General features: G+C 38.8%; 1 protein-coding gene across 1 annotated transcript; it reads left to right on the top strand.

Annotated features, from left to right (window-relative positions):
* The first annotated feature begins 20,121 nt into the window (after positions 1-20,121).
* vip (vasoactive intestinal peptide) lies at positions 20,122-25,605 on the top strand. The gene is made up of 6 exons (XM_085183680.1): positions 20,122-20,264; positions 21,147-21,251; positions 21,769-21,873; positions 22,645-22,770; positions 23,538-23,643; positions 24,321-25,605. Coding segments are annotated over exons 1-6 (453 nt in total). The 5' UTR covers positions 20,122-20,262; the 3' UTR covers positions 24,330-25,605.
* Positions 25,606-27,409: the final 1,804 nt, after the last annotated feature.

The following is a 27,409-nucleotide window of genomic DNA, read 5'->3' as shown; positions in this document are numbered from 1 at the left end:
GGATCCGTCATCGATCTGGGTTTTGTGTTTTGTTTTCCTGTAATGCCAGTGTCTATTGTATACATTTTGTGTTTTGTTTTCCTGTAATGCCAGTGTCTATTGTATACATTTTTTACGTTTTTTTATTTTATTTTACGTGCATGTGGCTTGAGTATTTTTTTTCCCCCCATGTTTGTCCTGATTGTCTACTCCTATCGACTCTTGTCTAGTGTGTATAAATAGTTCCGTCCTTCCCCTTCATCTTTGTCAAGTGTCTGTATATATCTCCCTGTCTGCTTCTTATTCTGCATGTTCGGTACTGCTACAGATGGGGATTTTTCTGACTCTTTCTACAACCCAGATAATCTCGTCAACCTTATCTTTTATGTCCTGAAATCATAACTTTCAATTAGGTTGTACACAAAGCTTTGATTTCACCCTCTGATTATAAAACTGTAGTCATTCAGACCCAAATGGACCTCTGCTTAGTCAAAGATACAAAAAGTACAACTCCAGCCTTGTCGGGAGCATGTCAGAGTGAATAGATGGATTCACCAACGCTAACTTTATTATGGGAGACCCGATCCATGCTTATTGCACTGCATATCTCTATCTTCTTTTTAACAATGAATGATCACTAACCTTGCATTCATTATTATAAGAGACAACAGAGTGCACCTATTCCAACCTAAGGCTAGTAATTGATTGGATCAGCCAGCGAGATGCTTCGTTTTGACCTGTTATTGGCTTGTTAGCTGTATCTGATGATCACCAGACCTTTTCATGGAAAAGGAGGAGCCTCAGATCCCCCCCAAAAATATATCAAAGTTTGATGTTTCAGTCTTTTTAATGTATCAATTTGTTGCCTTTTTCCAGTTATTTTAATAATTAAAACATTTGATCTATTGGTTGGAGAAAGCATGAGCGCGAGTCTTTTAAAGTACACATAAAGAGCTGATAAGTGAATTTGTGTTTTCAAAAACTAAAATCACAATCCAGATGTTGGTTTTTAATTTTATTTATTTTTATTTAGCCTACTCAGCAGCAACAAAGCAATTAAAACAAACTAAGAGCAACTTAGTGAAGTGTATTACTGCTCGGCGTACAGTCTTTTTCAAATGCCAAGGCTATCACCATTTCTGTGAGGGTGGAATCAACCACCCTCACAGAAGTGGTGATAGCCCTGGCTCCAATCATGTATTAGGAGTCAGGTTTTGTGATCTGTTAGCTCGAAGATCAACTTACCAACTGGTTGGCGACTGCTCCTGCTATTCTGTCACCCCTTGGCATCCTCTTGACTCCAGAGACACAGATTTACCTGTACTCAACCCACTCTTCTTTGGAAACACAGATGTCGAGTCAGGATTCATCACACGCTCTGTCACTGTGCTTTCCCGAGTAAAGCTGACTCTGATTCCATTAGCTCACTGACTCACAATACTTGCTTCCTGGATAGCCTGCTAATACTTAGCTAATTCCCCCTTAACCATTCAGTGTTACTACATTACATTACTATAAGTTGAATTCAGTGGGTAGTGACATATTACCTTTATGGTCACTCAGCTTGAATAACCTATATGATTATTCAAGTTGACTTGTTACGATGTGACAGGCTAATCACAGTCTGACTGCAGCTCGGTGTTTCACATGACTTAAAAATGATATCAGTCAGATTCTCGCCACATTTTCCCAAGACAGTTTAACTGTTTGCAAGCTAAGGAATACAAAAGTCTTAATTTTTTACTTTTTTCCAACCTATAGACGTTCTAAAATGGCACATAGCAGTTAATGCTATTATTGAATTCATTAGGGAGGGAAGTTAGGTATCATAAATATGTCATTTGCATTACAGAATTAATGATGTTCATTTCCCAAATTTCATCCGGCAGTGTTGGCCCAGTCTTCATTTTCAATTCTGAATGCAGCCTGTATCCTGCTGCAGTAAACTAGGTTTAAACCATCAAGGGAGTTTAGCTGTAATGTATCAGACTAATCTTCTCTGGTTGTCAATGGCAATCCATCACCTAACCCAACTGGGTTCATGCTGAGCCTGGAAGAGAAGAATCTTTTCACATGGGAGACGAAAACCAGTTTGAAACATCACCTATGACGACATTTCAGACGAGTGCAAAGGCCTGCCATTCGTCTGTAGAGGGATGTCTTGATATCGTCTTCGCTACACAATCACCAGTGGGAAGAGAAGTCATTCATACTCTTTTTGTTTTTTACTATATTTTTACAGTTAACATAATTATATACATATAGCAAAATATATGCAGATAAGATGAGGTAATGCATTTCAGTGTTTCATGGTTATAGTGAGGAACCTTTGTGTTTTGGGTCATTTTTCTTAAAACTGTCTGTTTTCAGAGACTATACACCACAGACATGAGTCGTCTGTCTGTCATTGTGTACGGTGGCCCCTAGAGACAAAGCACGTGCAAACTCCAAAACACTTGCAAACTCCAAAACACATGCAAACTCCAAAACACGTCTGTCTGTCATTGTGTACGGTGGCCCCTAGAGACAAAGCACGTGCAAACTCCAAAACACTTGCAAACTCCAAAACACATGCAAACTCCAAAACACTTGCAAACTCCAAAACACATGCAAACTCCAAAACACTTGCAAACTCCAAAACACATGCAAACTCCAAAACACATGCAAACTCCAAAACACATGCAGACTCCAAAACACATGCAGACTCCAAAACACATGCAAACTCCAAAACACATGCAAACTCCAAAGCCCATGCAAATTCCAAAACACAACGGAAGTGCTCCAGGACGCTAGGGGCAGTGTTGAGCTCGATTTGCAAAATAAACGGCAAGTTTGTCTGTATGGGACGGTCTAGTCTCTGTCGCACTTCCCAGGTTGCCTAGCAACCATGATACTAACCGCTGGAAACGTGTCATACAACTTTGTTTGACAGAAATGAAGGAAAACATATTTTGTTCATTTGTTTGTTTGTTTCTACAAGAGCTTTGTGTGATTTGATATGTATCTGAGGTTGAGACCACAGGACAGTAAAACATGACTTTTGGGCTTCATTTCTGTACTGAACAGTCATTTAAGATTAGTTAGTAAATAACAATTAGCTAATGTTGTTCATGAGACTAAAGTCATATCACTTTGGTAATGTAAATATAATATGGCCAATATTATAGTTATTATATTAATCATTATTAGCTATTACAGCAGTGAACATGAACTCTGTGTCAAATACTGAGCCTCAGTACAGATTCAAGTTGCAGTTATTTATAGGTCTTATCACCTTAAATCTTCACTCAAAGACAAGTATCTTTGACAGTGCATATATAGGTGTATCATATATAAGAGAGAAATGTTGTTCCTTCAGTATGTTGGCATTACTAAATTTGGCTCATTGCTTACCTACGTGTGTAAAAAGAAATTATATGAGCTGTGATAACTGTTTCTGATAGAATAAAGAGTAGACTGATATATTGAATATTCCTTTACTGGGTGAGAAAATCAGACCATGTCATAACTGCTTTAAGTCATACAGAATAGATATCAGAGCCTTAAACAGGCTGACTTCTGTTAAATGGGTCAAACTGGGCAGAAAGTATACAAACACATAACATCCTTATAGAATATGATGTAACACTATAGATCAACTTACCTCAGAATATATAAAGCATATAAACAATTACAGCAATATGATGCAACAAACACAGCACTGCTACTAATCCAAAATACTCAAAGCTTCATAGAACTGAAACAAACATTTATTTTTAGGTCCATTCTGCTGCTGATACATACTTTAGGTTTCTGAATATTAAACTTGTTTCTTCCTTTCATAGTGTGTAACTTGAAGGCCCTGAGTACTTTCTCCCACACTGCAAACACTGGAATGATAAATTTATTTGAACATTACCTAATAAGACTGATTCAGGACAGACAATTAGTTATGTTAAACTTTCCTAGCAGTCCTTCACAAACAGGGAACAGTCTGTCTATTCTCTCCATCTGTCAGCTGCTGCTGGCTCTTCCTCCTCCTCTTCCTCACACACTGCTGAGTCCTGGTGGATCATCAGGAGTGCAAAGCCTCACAGATGATGTGCAGCAGTGAGTCCCTCAGTCTGTCCTCACTCTGGACACTTGCAGTTGTCACACATGGAAATCAAATGCGTGATAAGCTGCAGGATTCAAACACAAGTGTAACTTGTAAATACATGTTCATACTTTTATTCCACAATCAGAGAGAAAGAAAAAGAGAGAGAGTGCAGGACAGACAGACAGGTGACAGTCTCAGGTGTATACACTGCTACAAAACAGCACAAAAGAAGGAGGATTGTGTTATTATGAAACAAGAAGAGTTCCCAGATGGTACAGTGGACACATGTGTGACTGCTGTGATTAAAGCATCTTTCTTTCAGCTTAACGAGTGAACCGTCAGCTCGTTCAAACACACGTTAAAGTCCGTTTGGCTCAACACCACCGAACAGAGGCAGCAATATAACATAGCTAACATTAACAGTGCAGTGAATCCTGCTTGTGCTTTAATTATCCATAAAATCATCACATTCTCTGTAAGATTAAAGTCAACTATTGAACAGCGTATATTTTGGAGTAAAGGCTTTAAAACCAAGTTAGTACAAACATCGCTAATGTCACATAACTTTCCCGACATGTGGCCAACAGAAATGTTTTAATGTTCTTCATTATAAAAAAACATTTCCGCATAAATAAGTGGCATAATATTCAGTACTTACTTCTGAAAGTTTACTCTTCGGCGGCTCCGCTTCCGCCGTTTTATTCGGCAAAATTATCCACACCACAGCCGCGCTATGATCTGGGATATGTTGGGCCATGAAGGCTACACCGACCCATCCTTAAAATTCAGGGAAATTAAGGACGCATTTGAAGGCCGCATTTCGAGCAGCCTTTGCTTCCAGGTTGGGAAAGAATGAAAAGATAAACCATTTTCAAGCTTATTCTCTTGCCGGTCGTGCGATCGAACATTGCAGCGGACCACACAGCAAGAACAAACCGTGGCTGTTGTGTGTGCCTTCGCTCCTTCGTCGCTTGCGCTTAGACCCCGAACATGGCGGATCAGGCCAAAATCCTTTCCACGCCCACCCCCGTGACATCACGCTCCAAAGCCCTACTGCGTGTGGCGTCACACTAGCTGTCTGCTTTGATCTATCAAAGCGTTCTTCGGGGTGGGCGTGGCTTCTGACATGCGAGGCATTAAATATCCCTCCACAATTCCAGTAAAGCTCAGTTCACAAAGCATTTACGCATCAGAGCAGCGAGTGTAATTTAAGCGCATTTAGTTTACAAAGAGCACACATGTCTAGCACAACTCCAACTACACATCAAATGAATCCCACTTCTCCAATTCAGAGTTTAAATAGTACAGACTTTAACATGAATACTCCACTCACTTACACCTCAGTGGAAACTTGGGAGTTACTCATCAACCACTTTTTTGGTACAATTGTACCACAGTGGCAATCTCTGGTACCGTTCAAACCAGAGTACTGTGACTTTCATCTGCTTTCCACTTTGTTAACAGACATGCTTAATTTTTGTGAAATGTTAATGAGATCAGCTAGGGAATCCAGAGAGAATGGAGATCCAACCTCCATGCAGACCTCTGAGGTCTGTCTTCAGTCCATGGGCGCAGACTGCCCCGAGAAAACAGAGGATACAGGAGCAAAGGACAGCATCCTGAATGAAAGCTCTGTAGATGACCACGGTGATAATGAAAACTTAAAAACTCCAGGATTGGAGGCTGAAGCAGCCCTAGACTGCATATCTGTGGGTAATTCAAACACACAACTCGAAACAACAGACACAGCAAAGCCAAAAAAGAGCTGTATGAAGAAAAACTTCACAGCTGATACAAAAGACTTTGACAAAACAAAATCTTGTCCCCTGGAAAAGCATGTGAAGCTAGTAGTACCTGAGCTGGACAGTGACACTGAGTCTTTAACTTTTTCTAGTATCAGTCCGCTGTCTGATTCTCTAGGTGAAAGCTCTGTAGAAGACCAGGGATTGGAGGCTCAACCCGTTGTAGGCTGCATATCTGTAGGCAACTCAAGCTACAGAGATGAAACAGAAAGTCGAGGACTGAAAGATGAGGCAACCCCCAGATTTCAGGGATTCCTCAGTGACAGTGAGTCTTTAACTTCTTGTCAGATCAGGCCACTATCTGATTCTCTGAGTGAGGAAAAGTTGTGTGTCAACAAAGTTATTCAGATGGTGGTTTCAGAGGCCATAGACAACGTCGCCTCTAAACACAAGCTCTTCACAGAGCGCCTCACTCCTGACTGCATTGGTGATCGCCTGCTTGAGAAAATGTGGCCAGAAATTAATGACAAACATTTGGATCTATCTCCAAAAAGCCTAAAAAATATCCATAAGGCCATTTTAAAGGATCTTTGCAAAACACACAAATGCAAGGAAAAATATTTGATTTTTAGTCTGAGGGAGCAGCTTGATAACATTACTGTTCCAATCTTCACCAAACACCTGCTGGGGTTACCAAAAAGAGTACTCAGTGTATCTAAAAACCAGGACGAGTACTGGGAACTTGTGGAAAAATTCACTAGAGATCTGGTAATACACAGTATGGCCGAACTAAATGAGACGACGACATGGCATTCAGGAACAACTGACTTCATTGTACAGAGGCTTAGCCAAAAGATCTGGAACAAAATTTTGTCCAAAAAATATAAAATCTCCCTAGAGAACATTGAAGAACTCAGCTTGACAGTATACAATGATCTCCGTGAAAGGTGGCATTCTCCAGGACAGTTCATGAAGTTAAGCAACCCAACGGTTGACGAAATAATTGTCAACACTTTCAAAAAACATGCCAAGCTGAAGAGACGAAGTGTCATCTCTAGGATTTTCTCATTTGCACACTAAATGAGTGCAAATGAGTGCAAATGAGAAAAATGTGTGCTATTTCAAGACAAGCACACGTGCTTGTTTTAAAATAGCTTAAAATATCAATTTAAATTGGTCCATCTCATCTAAACTTAGTTTTAAAACCAGAGTGGTACCACTCTGGTTTTAAAACTAAGTTTAGATGAGATGGACCAATTGAAATTGGTAAAAAAAAAAAAGAAAAAAAAAAGAGTGGTTATAATAACCACTCTTTTTCTCCTGCCTTCCTTCCCTCATCCCCAACTGGCCAAGGCAGATGGCCACCCCATTCCTGAGCCTGGTTCTGCTGGAGGTTTCCCCCCTGTACAAGGGGGTTTTTCCTTCCCACTGTCGCCAAAGTGCTTGCTCGTAGGGGGTTGGAGTTTCTGTGTATTATTGCATGGTCTTGACCTTGCAATAATACACCATGAGGGAAGTGGAGGGGGGTGGTTTGGCACCGTTTCTTAACTTAAAATGTCCAATTACAACAGGACATTTTAAGTTAAGAAACAGTGCCACACCAAAATAAATAAATAAATAACAAAATAAAAAATATAAAATGAAATAAAAATACATTTTGTGTTTCATTTCATTTGCTGAAAATGGGATATCAGATTAGTTTAGTGTGTAAATAAAATGCCTTCCATCTGGTGTTGTACCTTGTCTTTCTGTAACGTAGATCACAAGCCAATATTTTCCCCATGACTCCACCGATCAGCTCGTGTCAATCTGGAGTTTACCTGCATACATCCTGTTCACTCTGTCAGAAGTTTCGTGCCTGCTAGTGATTTAGGAAACACCCCCAGATTGCCTGGTGATAGTCACAGTTTAGCGTGGGCAGTAGCCTGCTCAATACAATGTATAATTACGTATATATCTATAACAACTCATTACGTTATAACTACATTAGTGTACTTTGTTTCCTTAGCTCAGGCCTGCTGGAGATTGCCTTTACTCTCAGAGGGACTTATCTGAATTAAAACAGGTCTCTAACATAGAGTATATAATAGAACTTTATTAATCCCTTTGGGGAGATCAATTTATTGTTTATTTTTAAGCACTCATGATGGATATCGGATTTAGGGATATCCGATTATAGGAAAAATTGTTAATTTCTGGAGGACGAAAACGTCCACGAGGTGCACTTGCTCAAAAGCCTAGCACAGTTAGCTTTACTGATTGGGGCGGACTATATTCAGTTCTGCTCTATAAAATGTAATTGTCGGAGATTCTTTTTTTTAAACTGCTGTTCTTCATCTGCCAAGACCATAAAAACCACAAATAAGAGTTAGCACGAATCGACAACCTTACTGTAGCTTTAACTACAGTATTCGGCAACCGGTATCATAGTTACTATGGTTACTATGCTAGCTACGTTAGCCAAATAGCTAGACTCAAAACCATTCAAACCGCCGGCGGTTTCCGCCAGCCTATTTTATTTAAAAAATCCGGGTGTGTTTCAGAATATCTTGAAATATAAGTTCTCTGATTTCTAAAAAAATTTAAATGTGGCTTGATTTTTCAGGACTTTGCTCACCGTTAGTTAGAAAGGATCGCTCGCCTCTGTGCTTCTTCTTTGGCTGAGGTACCTTGGATTAGAAATCGCTGCTTCCACCTAGTGTATCCAGCCAAAAATGATCACAGCTACACGACATTTGTTGATCTCTTTCCAATGCTTTGCAGTTTAATATACATTTAGGAAATACTACCATATATTTTCATGTGAATTTGTGTTTGATGTTTCATTTAAAACCCCCAATTACAACTAGACATATTAACTTAAGAAACAGCGCCACACTAAAAAAATAAAAATTGTGTTTCATTTCATTTGCTGAGAATAGAATATCAGATTAGAGTAATGTGTCCAAACCGGTGGTGACAAAACACGACAGATAAGTAAGTACAACCGGTGTTTGAGTTTAGATTTGTTTAGATATTCTACTTTCAATGTTCCAGATATTGCATCCCCAACTCAGATATTTTCACCGAATGCTCTTCTCTGTCTGCCAGTGTTTGGCAGTTTAACGACTCCGCCAATCAGCTCGTCTCACGTTCCCTTTTGCTAGTACATCTTAGTTAAAAGACCTGAGCTCTTTCCCCGCCACAAAATACAATAACGAAATAACAACAAACTACGGAGCCCCTCTGATGACATGGTCCAAAAAATAAATAAATTGTGGCCACAAAATACTACTTCGTGGGCACGAAATGGGTATAACGTGCCCACGAAATACTTATTTGTGCCCACGAAATACTATTTCGAGGCCACGAAATAGGTATAACGTGCGCACGAAATGCTAATTTGTCGGCACGAATTGGGTATAACGTGGCAACGAATTACGCATTTGTGGCAACGAAATAGATAACGTGCGCACATCATATTGATACAATTCCTGGACAGCTGGTAGAGACATAAGCATAAGAGTAGGCTAAACCTATAGGCTAAACCATGGCCAGAGACAGTATGATTGAGTTTTATTTTTGTCATGGTCTGCGTGGCAGACCGTGGGTGTGTGGAAGGAGGACTCAAAATGCGGAACTCTGGGCGATTAATGCAGTGCGTTTATTTACAGTGAAGTAAACAATACACAATAATAAATCCCCCTGCGTTTCCAACTCCCGTGCCGTGTCTCCGCTCCCGTGAAAGTTGTGCTCGCTGCTCTCCCGTTCCCGCACTCCTGCTGGAAAATCCACAGAGGAAGCTGTTAACACACAACTACAAAGCGACAGACTCGCTTTTGCTGGGAACACTGACGGGTAGTCACTCAATGATCCAGCGTCGAGGAGCTCTCAGCCACACTGCTTTGTAGCTCCCCCGACGAGGCTTGATCGGCGCCAGGTGTGTGTGAGGATCCTTGGGTGTAACCGGTCAGCTGACAGGGCCACACCCACCAGGCCTGAAGGTGCCTGTCACGACCGCACCCACCCATCCACACACACACACTTGCCAATACACAAACATGGAACGCAGGAACAGCAGCAGTGCAGAACACACACACATAATATAATAAATCCACAACTGTTAAGGGACTCTAGGTCACTCAGACTCAGATCTCTGACAATTTTAGGCTGGGAATGAGCTACAAATGCATTTTGAAAAGCCTGGCACTGCAAGGAACCATTATTACGGAGAAAATTTTAAACAGGATATTGAGAGCCCAGTTGCTTTGCAGACGTAAGTACGACCCGGACGCTGGGATAGATTTTATTGTCAGTCAACTGCAAGGGCCTGGGAAGGATCACGGTTATTGGTCAAGTGTTTCGTGCCCACAAATTAGCATTTCGTGCGCACGTTATACCTATTTCGTGGCCTCAAAATAGTATTTCGTGGGCACGTTATGCTATTTCGAGGGCACGAAGTAGTATTTTGTGGCCACAATTTATTTATTTTTTGGACCATGTCATCAGAGGGGCTCCGTAACAAACAGACTTTAGTTCATATCAAAGTTATATTTATTTTATCTTATCTTAAGGCTTTCCAGGTTGTTCTCGCTCCTGTCGTTAGCTGACGTTTGTACGAGACTTTATTAGCGAAAACCAAGCAGCATTCACAGCCTATTTCTTCACCTTGGAGTCCTTATGGATATATTATCGCTATTAACCTAAAAAAACGTTTAAGGTTCTTTGTTATTGATAAATGAGCCACGTGAGAGCTAATACTTACTTTAAACAGAATTTAATTTTTATTTTTTAACTTTAAACAGAGTTTTCTTCGGACCAGCCTTCGTGGTGTCGCTGTGACGTAATCGGCCTTAAAATGCGGCCTTTAAGGCTGCAGACCCCAAATCCGGTCATTGGTACATCCTGGCTTGTGTAGTTACTAGGTAACAAAAGCTCAACACTGCCCCTAGCGTCCTGGCGCACTTCTGTTGTGTTTTGGAGTTTGCATGTGTTTTGGAGTTTGCAAGTGTTTTGGAGTTTGCAAGTGTTTTGGAGTTTGTACGTGCTTTGTCTCTAGGGGCCACCGTAATTGTGCGATATGACAAACATCTTAATTCGGCGTAAATATTTCATAGCATTTTCCTGTCATTAACGTTAATTTAGAGCATCAAATAGGCATGCATCAAATGTTTTGAACACTACTGTTAACAGAAAATTTAAACTTTCCCTGGTCTTTTCATATATTTCACACTCAAGCATCCTTTTCCCTTTATTTTAAGCTTGGCCTGAAAAAAATTTTTTTTTCTAAATTCATTTGGATCCCTCGATCCTGTTTTCCTTTCATCTCTCTCCATCTTTATTTCAGTCACTTGCCTCTGCCTTGGTTTCTATCTCTCTTACACACTTTCGATCATCATCTATCTTTCCTTTACACTTTTATCTCAGTATCTTTACTTTGTCTCTCCCTACCTGCCACATAAACTCACGAGACAGATTAACTAAGGTGGCAGAGAGACCCCAGTGAGTCCCATCAGGCTGCAGGCAGCAATCTGCCATCAGAGTTGTCGCTCTATGTGGCTTGCTAATTGGATAATGTGGTGCAGAGAAGGCACTCAGCAAGCCAGGGGATTCCCCTCTTCACAGCGTCAGGTGGGAGAGTCACGCTGCCGACTCTCACACAGACACCATTTGGACCTAAAATTGGATTTCACTCATAATTTTTCCCACATTTGTAACCTTTAATGAATGCAGATGGATTGCACCCCTCCACCCCCTCCTTTTTTTGTCCCTTTACATCTCTTTTCCACAGTTGAGTTTATTATTAGTGTGTTAATTCCTTATAATTTTTGGATCTCGAAGTTGTTTTGTTTGTTTTTTTGTTTTTGTTTTTTACATCAGACTGTATATGTTCTGCCCCTTTGTGATCTGGTTGTGTCACTTTGTTTTTTTCTGTTACTTTGCAGTCATTTTAAATCAGCTTGTCTTCCTTCTGTACTTGGTTTTCATTGGTTTGTGGTTATTTGATATCTCTTTGTAGTTGACTTGACTCATTTTGCAGAATCAGTCTGACAGACTTGTTAATGCCAGCAGCCCTCTATGTCTTCCAGGTGTAGGCCTGCCTTCACTCTCTATCTCGCTCCTCTTTGTGAATGGAAGCATAAACGTCAATAACTAGTCTTTCGCAATGGTAGCCAAAGTCTCAGCAGGGACACCTGATCTCCATCTTCAATCAGTGCTGTACTTAAACTTGGATTCCACCATCACCACTCCTTGCTAGATTATTGCCCTGCTATTTAAAAGAGTTCAAACAAATTTTAATACTAGACAACGGCAGTCAGCGAAGGCGGTCGCACTTTCTCCTCTCCTGCCCTTATCTTTCCAGCTTAGCTTCTTATGTCCTTGTCTTGTCTTGTGTTTTTACTTACTTTTGCCTGGAACACTCTTTCACAGTCTGTTCTCTAAAACCTAAAAGAGGAATTATGGATTTGATCAACTGGTCTCTGAATGCAATTGACACCCCTTCTCAACGAGAAGTCTGGGCTCGGGTGAGCCTGACTGCTGAAGATATCTACCTATTCGGAACCATGATAACAGGGTTCTTGCTGATCGGAGCTGGCTTGGCCCTGGCTTATCAAAGAATTAAGGAAGCGGAACCGGCTGTTCAAACCCCCACAAGGCTGCCCGCTGGGATTGAAATGATGGGAGTTTCTCAAAATGGGCTCATTGAGTGCAGCACGGAGAAGATCTTGGAGAACGCACGGCTGCCGTGAATACTCAGAACAAGACCTCTGAGTGAAAAACTGGATTACGTCTGGAGGGGCTAGCTCGAATAACACCTTTGAGCGCAAATTCGATCACATCTTGGGGAAGTGCACTGCGATCGTGAGTTCTCAGAACCTGCTCTTTGAGCAAAAAGAATGACAACATCACAGAACGTAAGTTTGGATAACATCATAGAAACCTCACGGCTCTCCAACGGGAGATTGAGAGACCAGTGTTGGACTGTTAGAACAGCTTTGAAATTCATGAGTTGTTCGTACTAAAGTAAAAACCATCATCACTTCATGCGGAGACCCCTTCGGCGCCAGCTGCGGCCTCAAGGCTGGAACTGAACAAAACACCCTGATAACGACTGTGTTTAGACTGTTCCCCCCATTCCATGCAAGGCCACCTGGGTTGGCTGGAAGACTGTTTACTTAGCCTGGCGGGGCGAAGGACACTGTCTCAGCTGAACTCTGGACACACACACACACACACACACATACACTGATATGCACACACTGATCCCCCCTCCCTTTCCAAACGCCTTCGATGCTTGTGCCCTACCAGGGAAGATGGCAGTCGACTGGACCAGCGCAGACATGCTGCAGGACCGGATGCGCTGTCTACACCAGCTCTCTCTTACCCTTTACCCGCCCCTGTTGCTTGTCTTGTGTTTCTATGGTGTATTGATAGTCATGTGCTTTTTGTGCCGAGGTGTTTTTTCTGTTATCAAACTGTTCTCCCACTAGGAGCTCAGTCTGAGTGGAGTTTTTTTTCTCCTCCTCTTACCTCATGTTATGTATTTTTGTTTTTTTTTTCCTATCAGCCTACCTTTCTGACATGTCTCCCCAATGTGATGTTTGTGTAAAGTTGGTCAGAAGGTTCCTTTGTAAGTGCGAATGCGCCATTAGCGTGCTGCCTGCTGTAACCCTAATTTCCTTCGGGATTAATAAAGTATTCTGATTCTGATTCTGATAAATGATCCTAATCAAACTTGCCTCGCCCTTTGTGAAAAGGTAATTGCATTATCCCACTAAAAAATAACACATCATCCGACATGCTTAATAAACTCTAACACATGAAAAAATATAGTTATTGCCATCTGTCAGACTGGAAAGGGTTACAAAACCATTTCCAGTGAACCACAATGCAAGCTATTCTTCACAAATGGAGAAAACTTGAAACAGAGATGAATATTTCCAGGAGTGGCCGGAGCAGCATCTAATGAACTGCAGGCCACTTGAATTATGTTGTGATTCAACAATAAGAAAGCGACTGGGCAAAAACTTCATAGATGGGGGAGTCCCTAGGTGAAAACCACTGCTGACCAAAAAGAACACAAAGGCTCATTTCATATTTGATGTTGTAGTTTAGGCTAACTTACCTGCTTACTCAAGTATAATAAGCTATGTACTAACCTGTCTGTCTTCTCCTTCCTTGTAGGAATTATGTTGGAAACCTTGCTAAATGCCTACTTTCAAACTTGTCTGTCAAACTCTCACTTAACCAGCCATCTCATGTGCTCCAGCGCTCTAAGTACTGCCCTGGTAAAAGAGAAGGGAAGCCCCAACTCCTGTTAGATCACTTGAAAACACTTACCTAATCAAAGTTCCAGCTGTCAACCCTCCATGCGATGATTTCATTAAAACTGTGTCCTGCATTTGACTGTTTCAGAGAAACCTACACAGCTAATGCTTGGTTCAGTGTGCACCAATTTATTGTGACCATGCTAAGCGCAAACAGATAATACTAAATACACAACTACACTGCAAAAATTCACAGAAATGTCATGCTGGTTTCAGCTGATCTTTGCTGGTTTCATCAAATGCTTTACACAGTCGTCAGTTATTCAGGTGACATCACTTGCATTATGAATTCTCAAGAAAGGCTAAGATTATTTCACTATTCAATGGCCGGGTATATTATTTAGTTCTCAGCACATTATTATGCTTATATGGAGCTTACATATTTTCTTAAAAACAGAATTAACACAGATTAATTTAATTTCTATCAAGTATATTATTATCTGTTATATTGTTATGTATATCTGCTATACACAAGGCACACAGACCTCAATGAATGGTGCTTGACTGGTGCAGAACCAGGGCTTATTTCTTCCCCTAATGAGCCATGATCCAGCTTGGTGAGTTACTTATGGATTGTTGCGTAATAGTGACTGTAAGGACACAAAAGCAAAAGAAGGTTTAAGCTAAGAAATAACAAAGTTAGTTGCTTTAGTAGACGTGAACTAGCGGTATTTAAAGTGCCAAATAAAATCTTTTAAAAAAGAAAAAGGCATCAGATTCCCGTTGACCTCAGTGCTCTGTGCCAGCTTGTGTGCAGAGGTGACCCATTACATGTCTATAGGAACGTTTTCCTCCGTACATTCCATCAAGACCCACATATTAATGCTGATGTTTTTCCTCCATCAGCTTCCTCTTCCTGCACAGACCTGCCTCCAATCACTGCTGTCAATTAGACCAGCTCTTTCTCCATGGACTTCTACATAATCTACTTTCTTTCTGGACTGATCACATTAAGGTTTCACATAGTGCCATCATGACTGAGAAGAGGGAGGGCGAGGAGGTAACGGGGGGTTCATCTGCTGACTATGAGGAGATATCAAGGACCAGATAGGGGCCAGAGACTTTCTTGTCACAAAGAGGTAAATAAAATTTGCAGTGATCATCAGGTGAACAACCGCAAATGCAAGCAAAAATTAATCATATTTTTCGCATTTTCCATTCAAACACACTCAGCGAAAATCATGAACCACTCCTTATTTTTTTATATCTTGCTGGGAAAATTAGAACTAGGTGCAGCGATTTACTGAAACATGTAAACACACATAAAAATACACCACAAGTCACAAAAACATAGTTTTTAGAATTCTAACAAGCTTGAAAATCAACATTTGGTATGACTGCCTTTTATTCATGATAGTGAATTCTTCAAATAGTCTTCAGGAATAGTTCTTCGCGCTTCCAGGAGGGCATAGGAAGATCTTCTTTGAATGCTAGGTGCCTTTAGACTGATATTGTCTCTTTATGTGTTTCTCTATCCATGTGTGTTTTTACTGCATTGGCAGTGTACTGAGCCATCAAATGTTTTCCAGACAGAATTGCATTGTTGATCAACATCTGATGGTTCTTTCCTGTATTCAGAATTTATTCATAATTTTGACGAGATCCACAATATCACTGACTGAAATTTTTAGCAGTCAAATTTAGATAACTTCAGAAAAGCACTATATAAATACAGTCCATTTAGGAGGATATGATGATATAGAACATATGGTGAAGTAAACAGTCAAGTAAATGCCAAACCATGTATTAAACATCACATACAATGTCACTCACTGCTAATATAAATGATGGAAGTTTTATTTTTTTTAATACGATAAGATAAATATATAAGAAAAGATCTAATACTGGGAGTGTCACAATATGCAGAAGCAGACTGTATGTATTGTGAATACTGGACCCAAATGCAGACACAAAGGAATGTGAAACAAAACTTAAATTAACAAAAAGCGAGCCGTTTATGCTGACTGATGGAGAAATACAAAGTAAAGCATGAGGCAAACAAAGATAAGAATAAACAATAACCTAAACTGGGGAAACTAAAAATAAACATGAAATACCCTAAACATGAATACGTGGATACAAAATTACCTGGAATATGGAGCCATGGCGCAAACGACAACACACGACCTGACACTGAAGACTTAGGTACACAGAAAGATAATGACAGGATGGGGAACAGGTGAGAACAGGTGAGTCCCACTCCTGGCATCACTTGCTTATTAAATGTGAGAACACAGCTGAGAGAAATCAGACCTAACGAGATAGGGGAAGCAAAACTAGACATACAGGACAGGGACTTTCACAGTAAAACAGGAAACAGCATTTACCACAGACATGACAACACAAGACGTGCAGACACGAAACACATAAAGGGCAAGGGAAACTTAAACACAGGGGTGGCAGACACAAGGGGAATCTAAAAGACAATGAACTATACTTGCAAATTAGGCATAGTAGAAATGAACCTAAAGGACTTAAACATAAACCATAAACATCAAGATAAGCTAAAAATCAAAATGCTGGGTCAAAAGACCCAGGATTGTGACAGGGAGCGATGCACAGTGGCCATTAGTGAGCCAAATCTGAACCCCCAATAAGAAACACATGTTTATTTTTGGCATTTCCCCGATTAAATTCTAATTTACTTCTGTCCTGCATGTACTTAATGTGATAGGTTGCAGGATTTTCACTCCACATAACAGTTGGCCCTCAAATCTTTTATATATTTTTTGTGAAATTGAATGCACAGTACCTGTTTCGTGCAACAGATTGTATACTGAAAACACTCTTATGGCATACTGATTAATAAAACAAGAACTGCACTGTTTTTGATTCATTTCTCAGAGAGTTGATAACTTTAAGTCTCAAAGTTAAACACAGATCATGGAATATGTACAGTAGGACAACATCCAGTCTACTGTTCTGTGACCTGCCCTTGCCTCCTGCCAAATCTGGAGCAGCCACCAATATTTAGCCTTCTCCAAAGATCAGCTTCAGGCCTAAGTTGTTTCTTTTCATTCTTCTGTCATCTTCATTATCAATAACTGTTTATTTGTATTGTGGCTGTGCCCAGATCAAGTTACAGACTCCTGGGCACAAATGTTTGATGGACCCTAACCAACTTGTTTTGATTGCTGGGCTTCCCCCCCCCTCCCCCCCCTCTCTTTCATAAACTTCTGTCTCTTGAGAGCACCAGAGACCTGCTTCTGAATAAGTGCTGAAACAATGAAGCAGAGCTCATTGCATTTTTTAGATGTGTCTACTTAGGAAATATAAATCAATAATAATAATATTAATAATGCAAGTAAAATAGAAATAATCCCTGGATTATCCCTGAACCCTTTATAACAACACAGGATGGGAACATATACAAAAATATACAATTATATATACATAAATATCAGCGTAAATTACAATTTATTGGCAATTTAAATCGAATGCTAAAAACTGGGAAATATGTTAAACTTTTGAAAGTTATAAGTAAGAAGACATTGAGCGATTTCAGGCACAGGTAAATATTCAACTGCAGGTAAATTCTAAATATAAAATTTCTGAGGGGGAAAAAGGGGAAAACAAAAAAGGTGAATACTTAAATATTAAAAAAGATTTGTTTTTAACATTATTAAAGTTTTAAAAAGTAATTAGTCAAACACATTAACTATTAAGAGTCAGTTCAAAGTTGGACTAGGAGCGAGGAACAAAGACCAGGGACAAAGTAACCCACCGGCCAGAACGATGGAGACTAACAGAGACTATTTATAGAGTTAGGGCTGAAAAGGAATAGTCATGGAACAAAACACAACTGAAAGTGATCAAGATGATCAGAAGACCTTTAAATAAGAGCCTAGAAAGAGCCATCTATCAAAGTGAAATGGGAAGCAACCCAGAAGACCCATTACTGCACACAGAGACAAAAAGACTCATGCCAAACATAAAGACAGAGACAAGGGAATACTGGAGGATAAACGTATAAACACAGGAAAACAAGAAAGAGAAAAGAGCAGACGGAAACACAGAGGTAAGTAAATGCATGAGGAATTAATCAAAACAGAAGCTAAATAAACACCAAGTATTCAAAACTATGTCCATAGACTAAACAGCTTGTCCCTGTTTCTGCAGCCTGCATTTGGATCCTAATTCTATGCTTCATGACAACAAGAATTAATGCTCAAGATCCCTAAAATGAAAACAAAACAAAACAAAATTCAGCCTAAATATAATCAAAAACTTAAAAGCTAGACAGTGAAATCAAACAGAATGCACAGAATATTAAATATGAATCCACAAAATGACTCAAAACCCTAGAGCCAAAACCAGGAACCATGACACAGATCGAATATTTCATATCTTCAAAACATCTATAAAATTTGTGAAAGTTGACACATAATTGTAACAGGATTGTGTTTATCTGTTTAATTCAACAACAATCCTGTGTGTTGTTTCCGTGCTTATTTTTTCAGCTCTACACTCTCACCTAAAGGCAGCACACAGTCACGCTTTCTCTCTCTGTTTCCCATGTCTGAGCCAATCATCTTTTCCCTCTCCGGTGATATTGGCTAAATGGTTCACACTCATTTGGATGGACGGAAAGATGGATGGATGAGGCGCCAGCTGACGTCACAGCTATTTCACTGTGCCATTCCAGCAGAGCAAATCAGACTCATCAGGGACACTGTGGGTGGACTCAGGGACACTTCAGTCCTGTATGCTATTCTTTTGTTTAAAGCCCAATACAACCTGAAATAGAAAGCAGCATCACTACTTTGCAAACATCCTGTAATTTTTTTTGTTTATTGGAGGTGTAATCTGCAATATCCACGGTATTTTCTTTTCAGCACTATCAATGATGCTCAGCACTCACTTTAGATTTAAACAAGAAGGTATGAATAGCAGCAATAGAGGATTTTTTTGGTAGCATTGTTGTGGAATTACTGTTTGTGTCAATGATTAAATAAATGGAAATAAAAATAAGCAAGAACACATCTTCTTCTATTCTTTGCATACATTTATAACTTTTGAACACTTTTAAACTCTGGTTGAGAGAGATGGAATGGTAAAACCTCAGATATGCTGAATAAAAGTGAAGAAAACATTTGGCTATTACATGCACATGTATACATTAATTAAAATGATTTATTATCAGAGTGTCTCAACATTCAAAGGCCAATGGAAATTGTGTACAACATCCCATATCACACTCCACTAGTTATCAGAAATTTTCATCAGACAATGAAATGCACACTGAAATGTCTGAGAGATGTGTTGGCATTAAAATAAATATGAAGAACATAATGAATGTTTTTAATTATTTTAATTAAATAAATCTACTTTGGTGACATTGTTTCTGAAACCAGGAAGCCTTTAAAAAGCAGCTCATTAAAAGAAAAAAGGTATTAAACAAAAGAGTTCGTGATTTTTTTAAGGTGTGGCTTTTAATTTTTGTTCAATATGTGTATGTATTTATATGTATGTATATGTATTTTGTTCAATATATCAATTTTGTTCAACCTTTGGCATGAACGTTTTCATGATTTATATTCATCCACAGCTAAAATAATCAAGTCTTTTTAAACTCCATTGCTCATGCACTGTTCAAATGCTCATTTTCAGGATGACAACAAAGGGCTACTATACAATAACATCTATAAAATCATGCTAACATTTGAAATTCACAGCTGTTTTATTCTTATTCTAGTTTCCATCCAGGTCTCAGAGCTTTCGGTTTCATTTCCAGTCCAATTTCCAGTTCTCCCTGACCTGCACTATAGTTTTGCACGATGAGGAGCTCATGGGGAAATGATCAGATGAGTCAACATCAACCCTGGCATATAAGTTAGTTATTCCTGCGTTTAATCAGAAGAAACAGAATAACACTCCCCACTAATTCCACCATAGGCCTCTTTGGTTCCGTGAGCAACACCAATGACGAAAGCAGCGACCCACTGACGTCTCAGGCCCCTGATGAGTCTGATGCTTCTTGAGGAATACCCAGGTGTATAAAACGGCAGCAGAGCTGAAGGTAAACAGAAAGACAAAGGAGAACGAGAGTGAGGAAACATCGGAGCAGCAGTGTGGACATAAAGAAGCGACTCAAGATCAGGAGTCTGGGCAGCACAGCAGAGAGAACCAAACCAGACAACTTTCTCTAGCGCACATGTAAGATTTTCATTTGTATCATAGTAATTCTGGGGTTCCTTTGAGAATTTGTGTTTGTTTTCGTATTTGGTGGGATTTTAGTTTTGGTGTTATGTCCGCTTCCATCGGCTTTTGGAAACTCTTTACTAATAACTGAAAGTTGAGTTTTACATTGAATAAACTACTTGTTTTGGTTTAAACAGCAATTGGAGGCATTACACTTCTTGACGAAGGGTAATAAAACTCCTCGACATATCCGCGCTGTGCACAATTACGCATGGGACCGCGCCAGATGTTTTTCTTTCCTGACATAATGAAACTGAGTTGGTTTAACAGTGTTTCGTAACGGTTATTTCCCTGGCAGCCTTCGAAGATAAACGCTTTTATTTCGTTTCTTCAGTCAACATCGAACTCTCACTGCACTGAGAGTCACGGAACTGAGTAGTTAAAAAGAAATTTTGAAGTAGAAAGTTACTGATAAAGATATTTAGACTTCCGGTGATAAATTTACTCGTGGTATTTTGATGGAGATCGCAAGCGTTTTCTCAATAACTCTTTTGAATTATACATTTCAATACCATGTCAGATTGTGCCAACACAGTCACAGTATGTGGTATGTGGAATTATATCTTTAGTCCTACCCTGTGACGGCGACGCGCGCAATTGCGCATTGGATTCCGATGGCTTCTTGTGTTCTCTATGTCAAGATCGGCACCAAAGGGGAAATTTGTTAGAGTTCGTTCCACAAATAGTCCTCTCTTCTCTGCATTTGCCTCGAGAAACTGAACTGGACTGTTGCGCGTAATTCCGGATAAAGGATATCCTTCCTCTGTTGGCACGATCAGATATACTTTCTGTGTTCCAGACCGAATGAGCATAACCCTTCACCATTTCCATCTTCAGGTATAAAGCGATGGTACAACGAACCGGCCCCCACCTGCTTCTCCTAATAGCCCTGTGCAGTGTGTTGTACTCCCGGACCCTAAGTCTACCGCACACAACCATAAGGTAAGGGCAAACACGTGTTATTTCCACAAAAAAAATGTATAGAGAAGGAAATGTAACCGACACTGTATGGTAGGACGAATAGCTTTGTCTTTTGACTCTGGAGCTGAAACTTTTATGTTCTTGAGTAAATTGTTTAACTTATTGGTTTTGCTGAGCGCAGATGACATGGATATGAAACTGAAAGAGTAGGGAAAGTTTCCTCGGTAATAAATACAATGAGGTATGCGATTAACTGTTTTCATAGCTGAATGAACCGTTCATTAAATGTAAGCATCGGACTTCTACAATAGCGACCAGTTTGGAACTATTTAAGAAACTTGTTGGGGGTAAAATTTGAGATATTTGATCATTATTTATCATTACACTATCATATTACTGAGAAACTTACATGATTTTTCATACGGCAAAAGCAATAAAAGATTCTGTAACAATCATAAGCACAATGGGTATGTCTCCGGTTTAGTTTGGATTAAAAGTATCCGGGGTTTTAATGTGAATGCCTTGTGAATCTGTGCAGAGCGACGAGACACGCAGACGGTCTGTTTACCAGCGGATACAGCAAACTCCTGGGACAGCTATCAGCACGGAGGTACCTGGAGTCTCTGATTGGAAAGCGCGTCAGGTAGGTGAAATAATCCCCCCAAAAGCATGCTAAATTTCGCTTTTGAGAAAGCAGTGGTTCTTTCTTGTGCCCAACCCTGTTCTTTTTATTAAATGTATATAATGATTCGTGTTTAGGCTTAATAAACTCGTGTGTAAATCTGTCAATCCAGACATAAGACGCATTTAGAGGCGTTTAAAATATTTTCGGATTATATAGAAATTTTAAGTTTTCAGAAAATTCTAAATAAATGAATACATAAACAAAGCTTATTATCTGTAGAAAATTTCTTTGTTCATTGACCAAAACCACAGTCAAGGACCAGTTGTTGACCATAAACCATCAAAATATGGGTGCTAAGAAAAGTAAAGTACAGTTTGTTTGTTTTTTACCTTAAAGCTATAAATTAGGTTGAAAGTTAATTTTTCTCCAAAGCCCCAAAGTTCATATTTTATTTCATTGAAAACATTTAGTCATATAATCAAATTAGATACAAATAAAAGAAATGAGTCCATGAAGACTTCATAGAAATGTTATATTTACTTATAAATAACTTATTTACTTATAACACTTATTTACAGTTGAAAGAGTTCATGCTTTTTGTAATTGCACACATATTTTAAAGGTTAATCAGTGACATCACATCATGTTTTTATATATTCTAGAGGAACACACCCCCATGCACACACACATGACAACATGAGTCACAGACCATGAGCTGCACTGAGTTTGCATTAAGACCTGCTGCCCTCTGAGCTATGGTATCACTCTGCTGTCATCTCTTCTGTTCAGTGATGAGCTGATGGACGAGCCAGCAAAGCGTCACACAGACGCTATCTTTACAGACAACTACAGCCGCTTCCGCAAACAGATGGCTGTCAAGAAGTACCTGAACTCTGTCTTATCAGGAAAGAGAAGGTAGGAATCAGTCCTTGTGTTCACTTTTTATCTCACTGTATACACAAATAGCTTTCTTAGTTTCTGAAGCTGCTTATGGATGAACAGAAGAATACATTAAGAAAATAATGGAGCTAAAAGAACATTTACTTTGATTACTTCACTCCATTTTGATGGATGCTGGTTTTACTTGATGTATAAATGAGCTTGATGGTTGCAAATCACAATAACCAGTTGGTAAATTGATAAAGTGGCTCTGCTCAAATGTATTTATACATTTTTTTATTTGGGTATTGAGTAAAGCAAATTTGCTGAATATTGTGCAAAACATGCAGCATTTGCTTTAAAAAATCCTCATTTTTAAGGTTCATTGACTAGACTGTTTGAATTACCTGGACATGTATTTGTAAAGCGACTTTTCTACAAAAACAATAAATACAGAGTCCGTCGGATTCATACGGGTGATAATTTGTACATTTGATTATGTGAAGAAAAAGACCTTTAGAACCTCAAACGGAATAAAATCAACTTTGGTTAATATATATGTTTGTGCATCTTCAAAACGTTGTCACTTCAATCACTTAATACACAAATAAAAGTAGTACACTCATCTAACTAGAAGAAAATACACTGAACAATTGTTATGGTTTGTGAAGAAATATTTAGGAAGAAAGGAATAATGACAAGTCTTTCAGATTATTTAGACCTGTCAGGTGTTTATTTAAAAATAAAGAAAATGTGTGGATCTTGAAACCCTCTTTTCTCCCCGATGTCCTTACACCACACAGCCTAGAAGATCCTGTAACCAGCGAGGAGTCCAGGGATGAACCCAAAACCTTCCAGGAGAGCTACGACGACATAAACGTAGACCATCTCCTAAACAACTATCAGCTGGTAAGTACAGACACATATGCACACTAATACACAGTTACTTGCAGTTACACGTGTAGCACACAATGACATAAATCATTCCTTACCGAAGCTCCACTCATATTTGATTTGAGGCCATTGCTAGTGTAGCATTGTTTTTTTATGCTAACATCAGGTGAAAACATTATTTGACTCCACATCATCTGCTCAGTTTTGGTGCTACTTTTGCAACATGTGCTCCAGACATTATTCAAAGTATTAGCAATGGAGCTACTCTGCTCAGAAAAAATCAAATGTTATTCCTGCAGTTTACGTAGTTCATAATGTGTTTGTTTGGAGCATGTGGGGGGGAAAGCATCAACATCAATGACACCTATTGGTTTCTTTTGACTCAGAATTTTGGAGCCTTAAAACGTGAGGCATGCTAATGCCAGCAAGCGTAGTTATCAGCCTACATTTATAAACTGTACAGCTGCAATGCACAGACATATTACCAGATAGTCAGTGCTAATAAATTAAAAAGTGCTAAAAGGCACCAAAAGCACAAACAATGTTAAAAGGTCCAGTTTTATGACATTTCTGAAGCTAAATTTCTGAAGTAACTTTTCACACAATTAGTACCAGACTATTAGTCAATGCTGTATTATCTATTGCAGCTTTTAACCTTCCTCTCTGCCTGTTCTTTGCTGTTCTTTTTGCAGGCACTTTGAGGAGAAGTCCATGCTCGAGTGAATACCTCAAGTCATCCTCATGAAACCATTCATTCAGAAAAAACAACACCATATTAATCCAAAGGACATTCAAAAGTCAACCAACAATGATGTGTTCTCCAATGTGGTTATCTAGCTATCTGTTCATCTACACAATACACGTTTTCAACTGTATATATACCACACAATGCTAATCGCAAAAGAATTTTCGGGCCGCACTGAGCAACATGCATGTGTCAACCAATGGCAGCAGTGGATAAAAAGGAGGTCGCTCTTGTTTCTGGGGAACAACAGCAGTGTTAAATTTAAGAGAAATGTGTCCCATGAACTTTCAGTTGAAAATTTGAGCCATTGACTATTGATAGAAAAGTGCTTTTTTTTTTTTTAAATAGCATTGATTTTCAGTGGATATACTGGCTTTACTGGCCAATATTGAACTTTCATTGGAAGATAAACATGATTAATCTGTCACAAACCTTAATTTGTCAGACAAAGGTTTAACTTCCAGTGGAAAAAAAACCAATCCAAAATACTTTATCTATCCGCTTTTGGGATTTTAAATGGCCCAGTCTAGTTAAACTAAAATAATAACACTCAATCCAATTTCATTTGCACAGAAAACATTCCCAGTAAATTTCATATTCATGACATATTAACTTTGGTTTTAACTAACCAGCACTTGTCAAATTAACTTTAAATGGAGCATTCATATCTATGTAATTAAATTCAGACTCATTTCAGTAACTGTCAGTGGAGCATTGGTACAGCTGATCTTCAGTGGAATATTAACAGTGTTAACTTTTAGTGAAATTACAGCTTTATGCAAATTTCATCAGACTACTTGTCACATTTTGATTTTGTGATTACTTTTTTTTTTTTAAATTAATTTTCAATGGATAATTTCTCCTGATTATTCCTAATTGTATAACTTTTCCATTAAATTTAATCAATTAGTTGACATGTTGAATGTTAATAAAACTCCATTGTTTTTTTATGTCTTCATTTTTCATTTCAGGGTATCTGTAATCCTCTCAAATTTAAGTAAAGCATTTGTCCACTCAAACTATAAATGAAATGTGATTTGTTTGGTTTCCAGCCAGAGGTACCGTTTGTAAATCTGTTTATTTAGAAATGTTCAGTTGACCCATTTAATGTCAACAGAACAATAGTCATAAGATTGACAGTGGAAGATTTGATTGATTTCCTTTCAACAGGATAGATAAATTTATTGCTCTTTAATGTACGGTTGTGTTAAATTAAAGTGTTGTCCCAATCATTTTCAGTATTGCAGTCATGATCTGTGCGCACACCGAGTTGTCAGAGAATTCATAAATGTTCTTTTCATGGGGGATTCACAGGTTAGGAGGACACACATTGAATGGACACAGATGCATATAATCACTTTACATTATTCAGTATGTAGAGCAAAGAAGTTATAACTGTGCATAGACCTGCCTTTAGTGTATTTAGTGATGTAAACCAGTCACCAAATAAAAGATTTTGGTTTATTTTTCAAAGCTGATGTGTTTTGTCTGCCTGATTGTTTGATGAGTAGAGAGCTCATTGCCTTCTACAACCAGCTGATTGTAAGTTTGACGACAAAAGTTTGTTTAGTGGGAATCTAAAGAAAAGTTGGCAAAAGGTTGGGGTTGTTTGTTTGTTTGTTTTTTCATTCTTAAATGTGTTTCAGACAAGGAGGCAAATGTTTTGGGGTCAAAACCAGCATGTGAGTTGTTTTTCCTGAAAGCTGAACATTAAAACAGAATGCTATCTCTCTTACACAATCCTTTTTTCCCCATCAGATTTTAACTGTTTTAAAATATTATTGCTACTCTGGGACAACCAATCAGACCTTCTCAATGAAAACACCATGAACATAACGTGTAGATGATAACATGTCGACACATATGAGCGTGAAGCACCAAGCGGCCTTTACTTTATCCCTGTGGGTTTCATCTGATTGACATAAAGATTTGTGACAGTGACATAAACAAACTGGATATACCCTGAGTGCATTTCTTTTGCCTCAACCATTTTCAGTGCCCAGAGAAGCAGGTGTTTCTGTGTGGGGATCCTATCAGGATCTATTTTTAACAAAAGGCAATATGTTGCCAATGGCGATCCACACATCATGTCTCTTTCAGGACAATTATGCCATTTATTTAGATTCACGGTCGGTCAACCGGAAAAAACATCTATAGCTTTAAAAAAATTAATAAATCAGTCAGTTAGTAAAAAATACAGACCATGTTGAGATGATCATAAAGAAAACAAAAAGAGCATGCCCCCTGTGAAAAATATGTTGACCACACCACATTAAAGAAGTTCTTTTATCTAAAGTTTGTTTTAGGTCATCTCAGTCACAAGTTAAAATGAATGTGGCGCATTATAACCTGTGATTCCTCAGTTGTTGTTTCTAAATTACTGTCGGACTACTTATCACATAGAGTTTTGAACTTGTACATTTTCTAAGGGAGAAGAAGATTTGGCAATAAGTAACTCAACTTATTGCTCAAAGACCCTTGGAGACCCTAGAAAACAGTAAGGAGGAATTTCAGCACCATGGACAGTGACACTGGGATATTATGAGTTTTACATCTTTTTGTTTTTATTTTTTTTATTGTATTTTCTGATGTGGTTCTTTGAAATGTTTGCACTGGGATGGGGCTGGATCCTTGTTTTTTTGTTTATTGTTATGTCTATTGATATTTTGTATTATTGCATTTGTGGCATTTGGAGTTTTGTATTCTTTTACTTTCAGCAGTTATTTGTGGTTCGTTTCTTTATGTTAATATTCTCAGCTTTTTCGCTCTTCTCTTAGCTTTTTCTGTCTTGCCATTTTCTTTATTTTGATAGTCATCTGTCTCTGTTCCCATGTCTTAGTTTATAATTCCCCATGTCATATTTTCGGATTTAGTTCTGCATTGTCTCCCAGGTGTCTCCATTCTGGCCCTATCACCCCCTGTGCGTTTATAGTCACTGTCTCCCTTTGTTCTTTGTCAGATTGTCATTTACATACTTTACTTAATTACTTTACCCAGCGTTGTGTTCTGTTGCTGTATCTACTTCAAGGTTCAAGG

This window comes from Neolamprologus multifasciatus, chromosome 13, assembly GCF_963576455.1.
Source record: "Neolamprologus multifasciatus chromosome 13, fNeoMul1.2, whole genome shotgun sequence".
NCBI classification, from domain to species: Eukaryota; Metazoa; Chordata; class Actinopteri; order Cichliformes; family Cichlidae; genus Neolamprologus; species Neolamprologus multifasciatus.
Note: the sequence above shows the minus strand (reverse complement) of the source record. Positions and strands in the feature narration are given on the sequence as shown.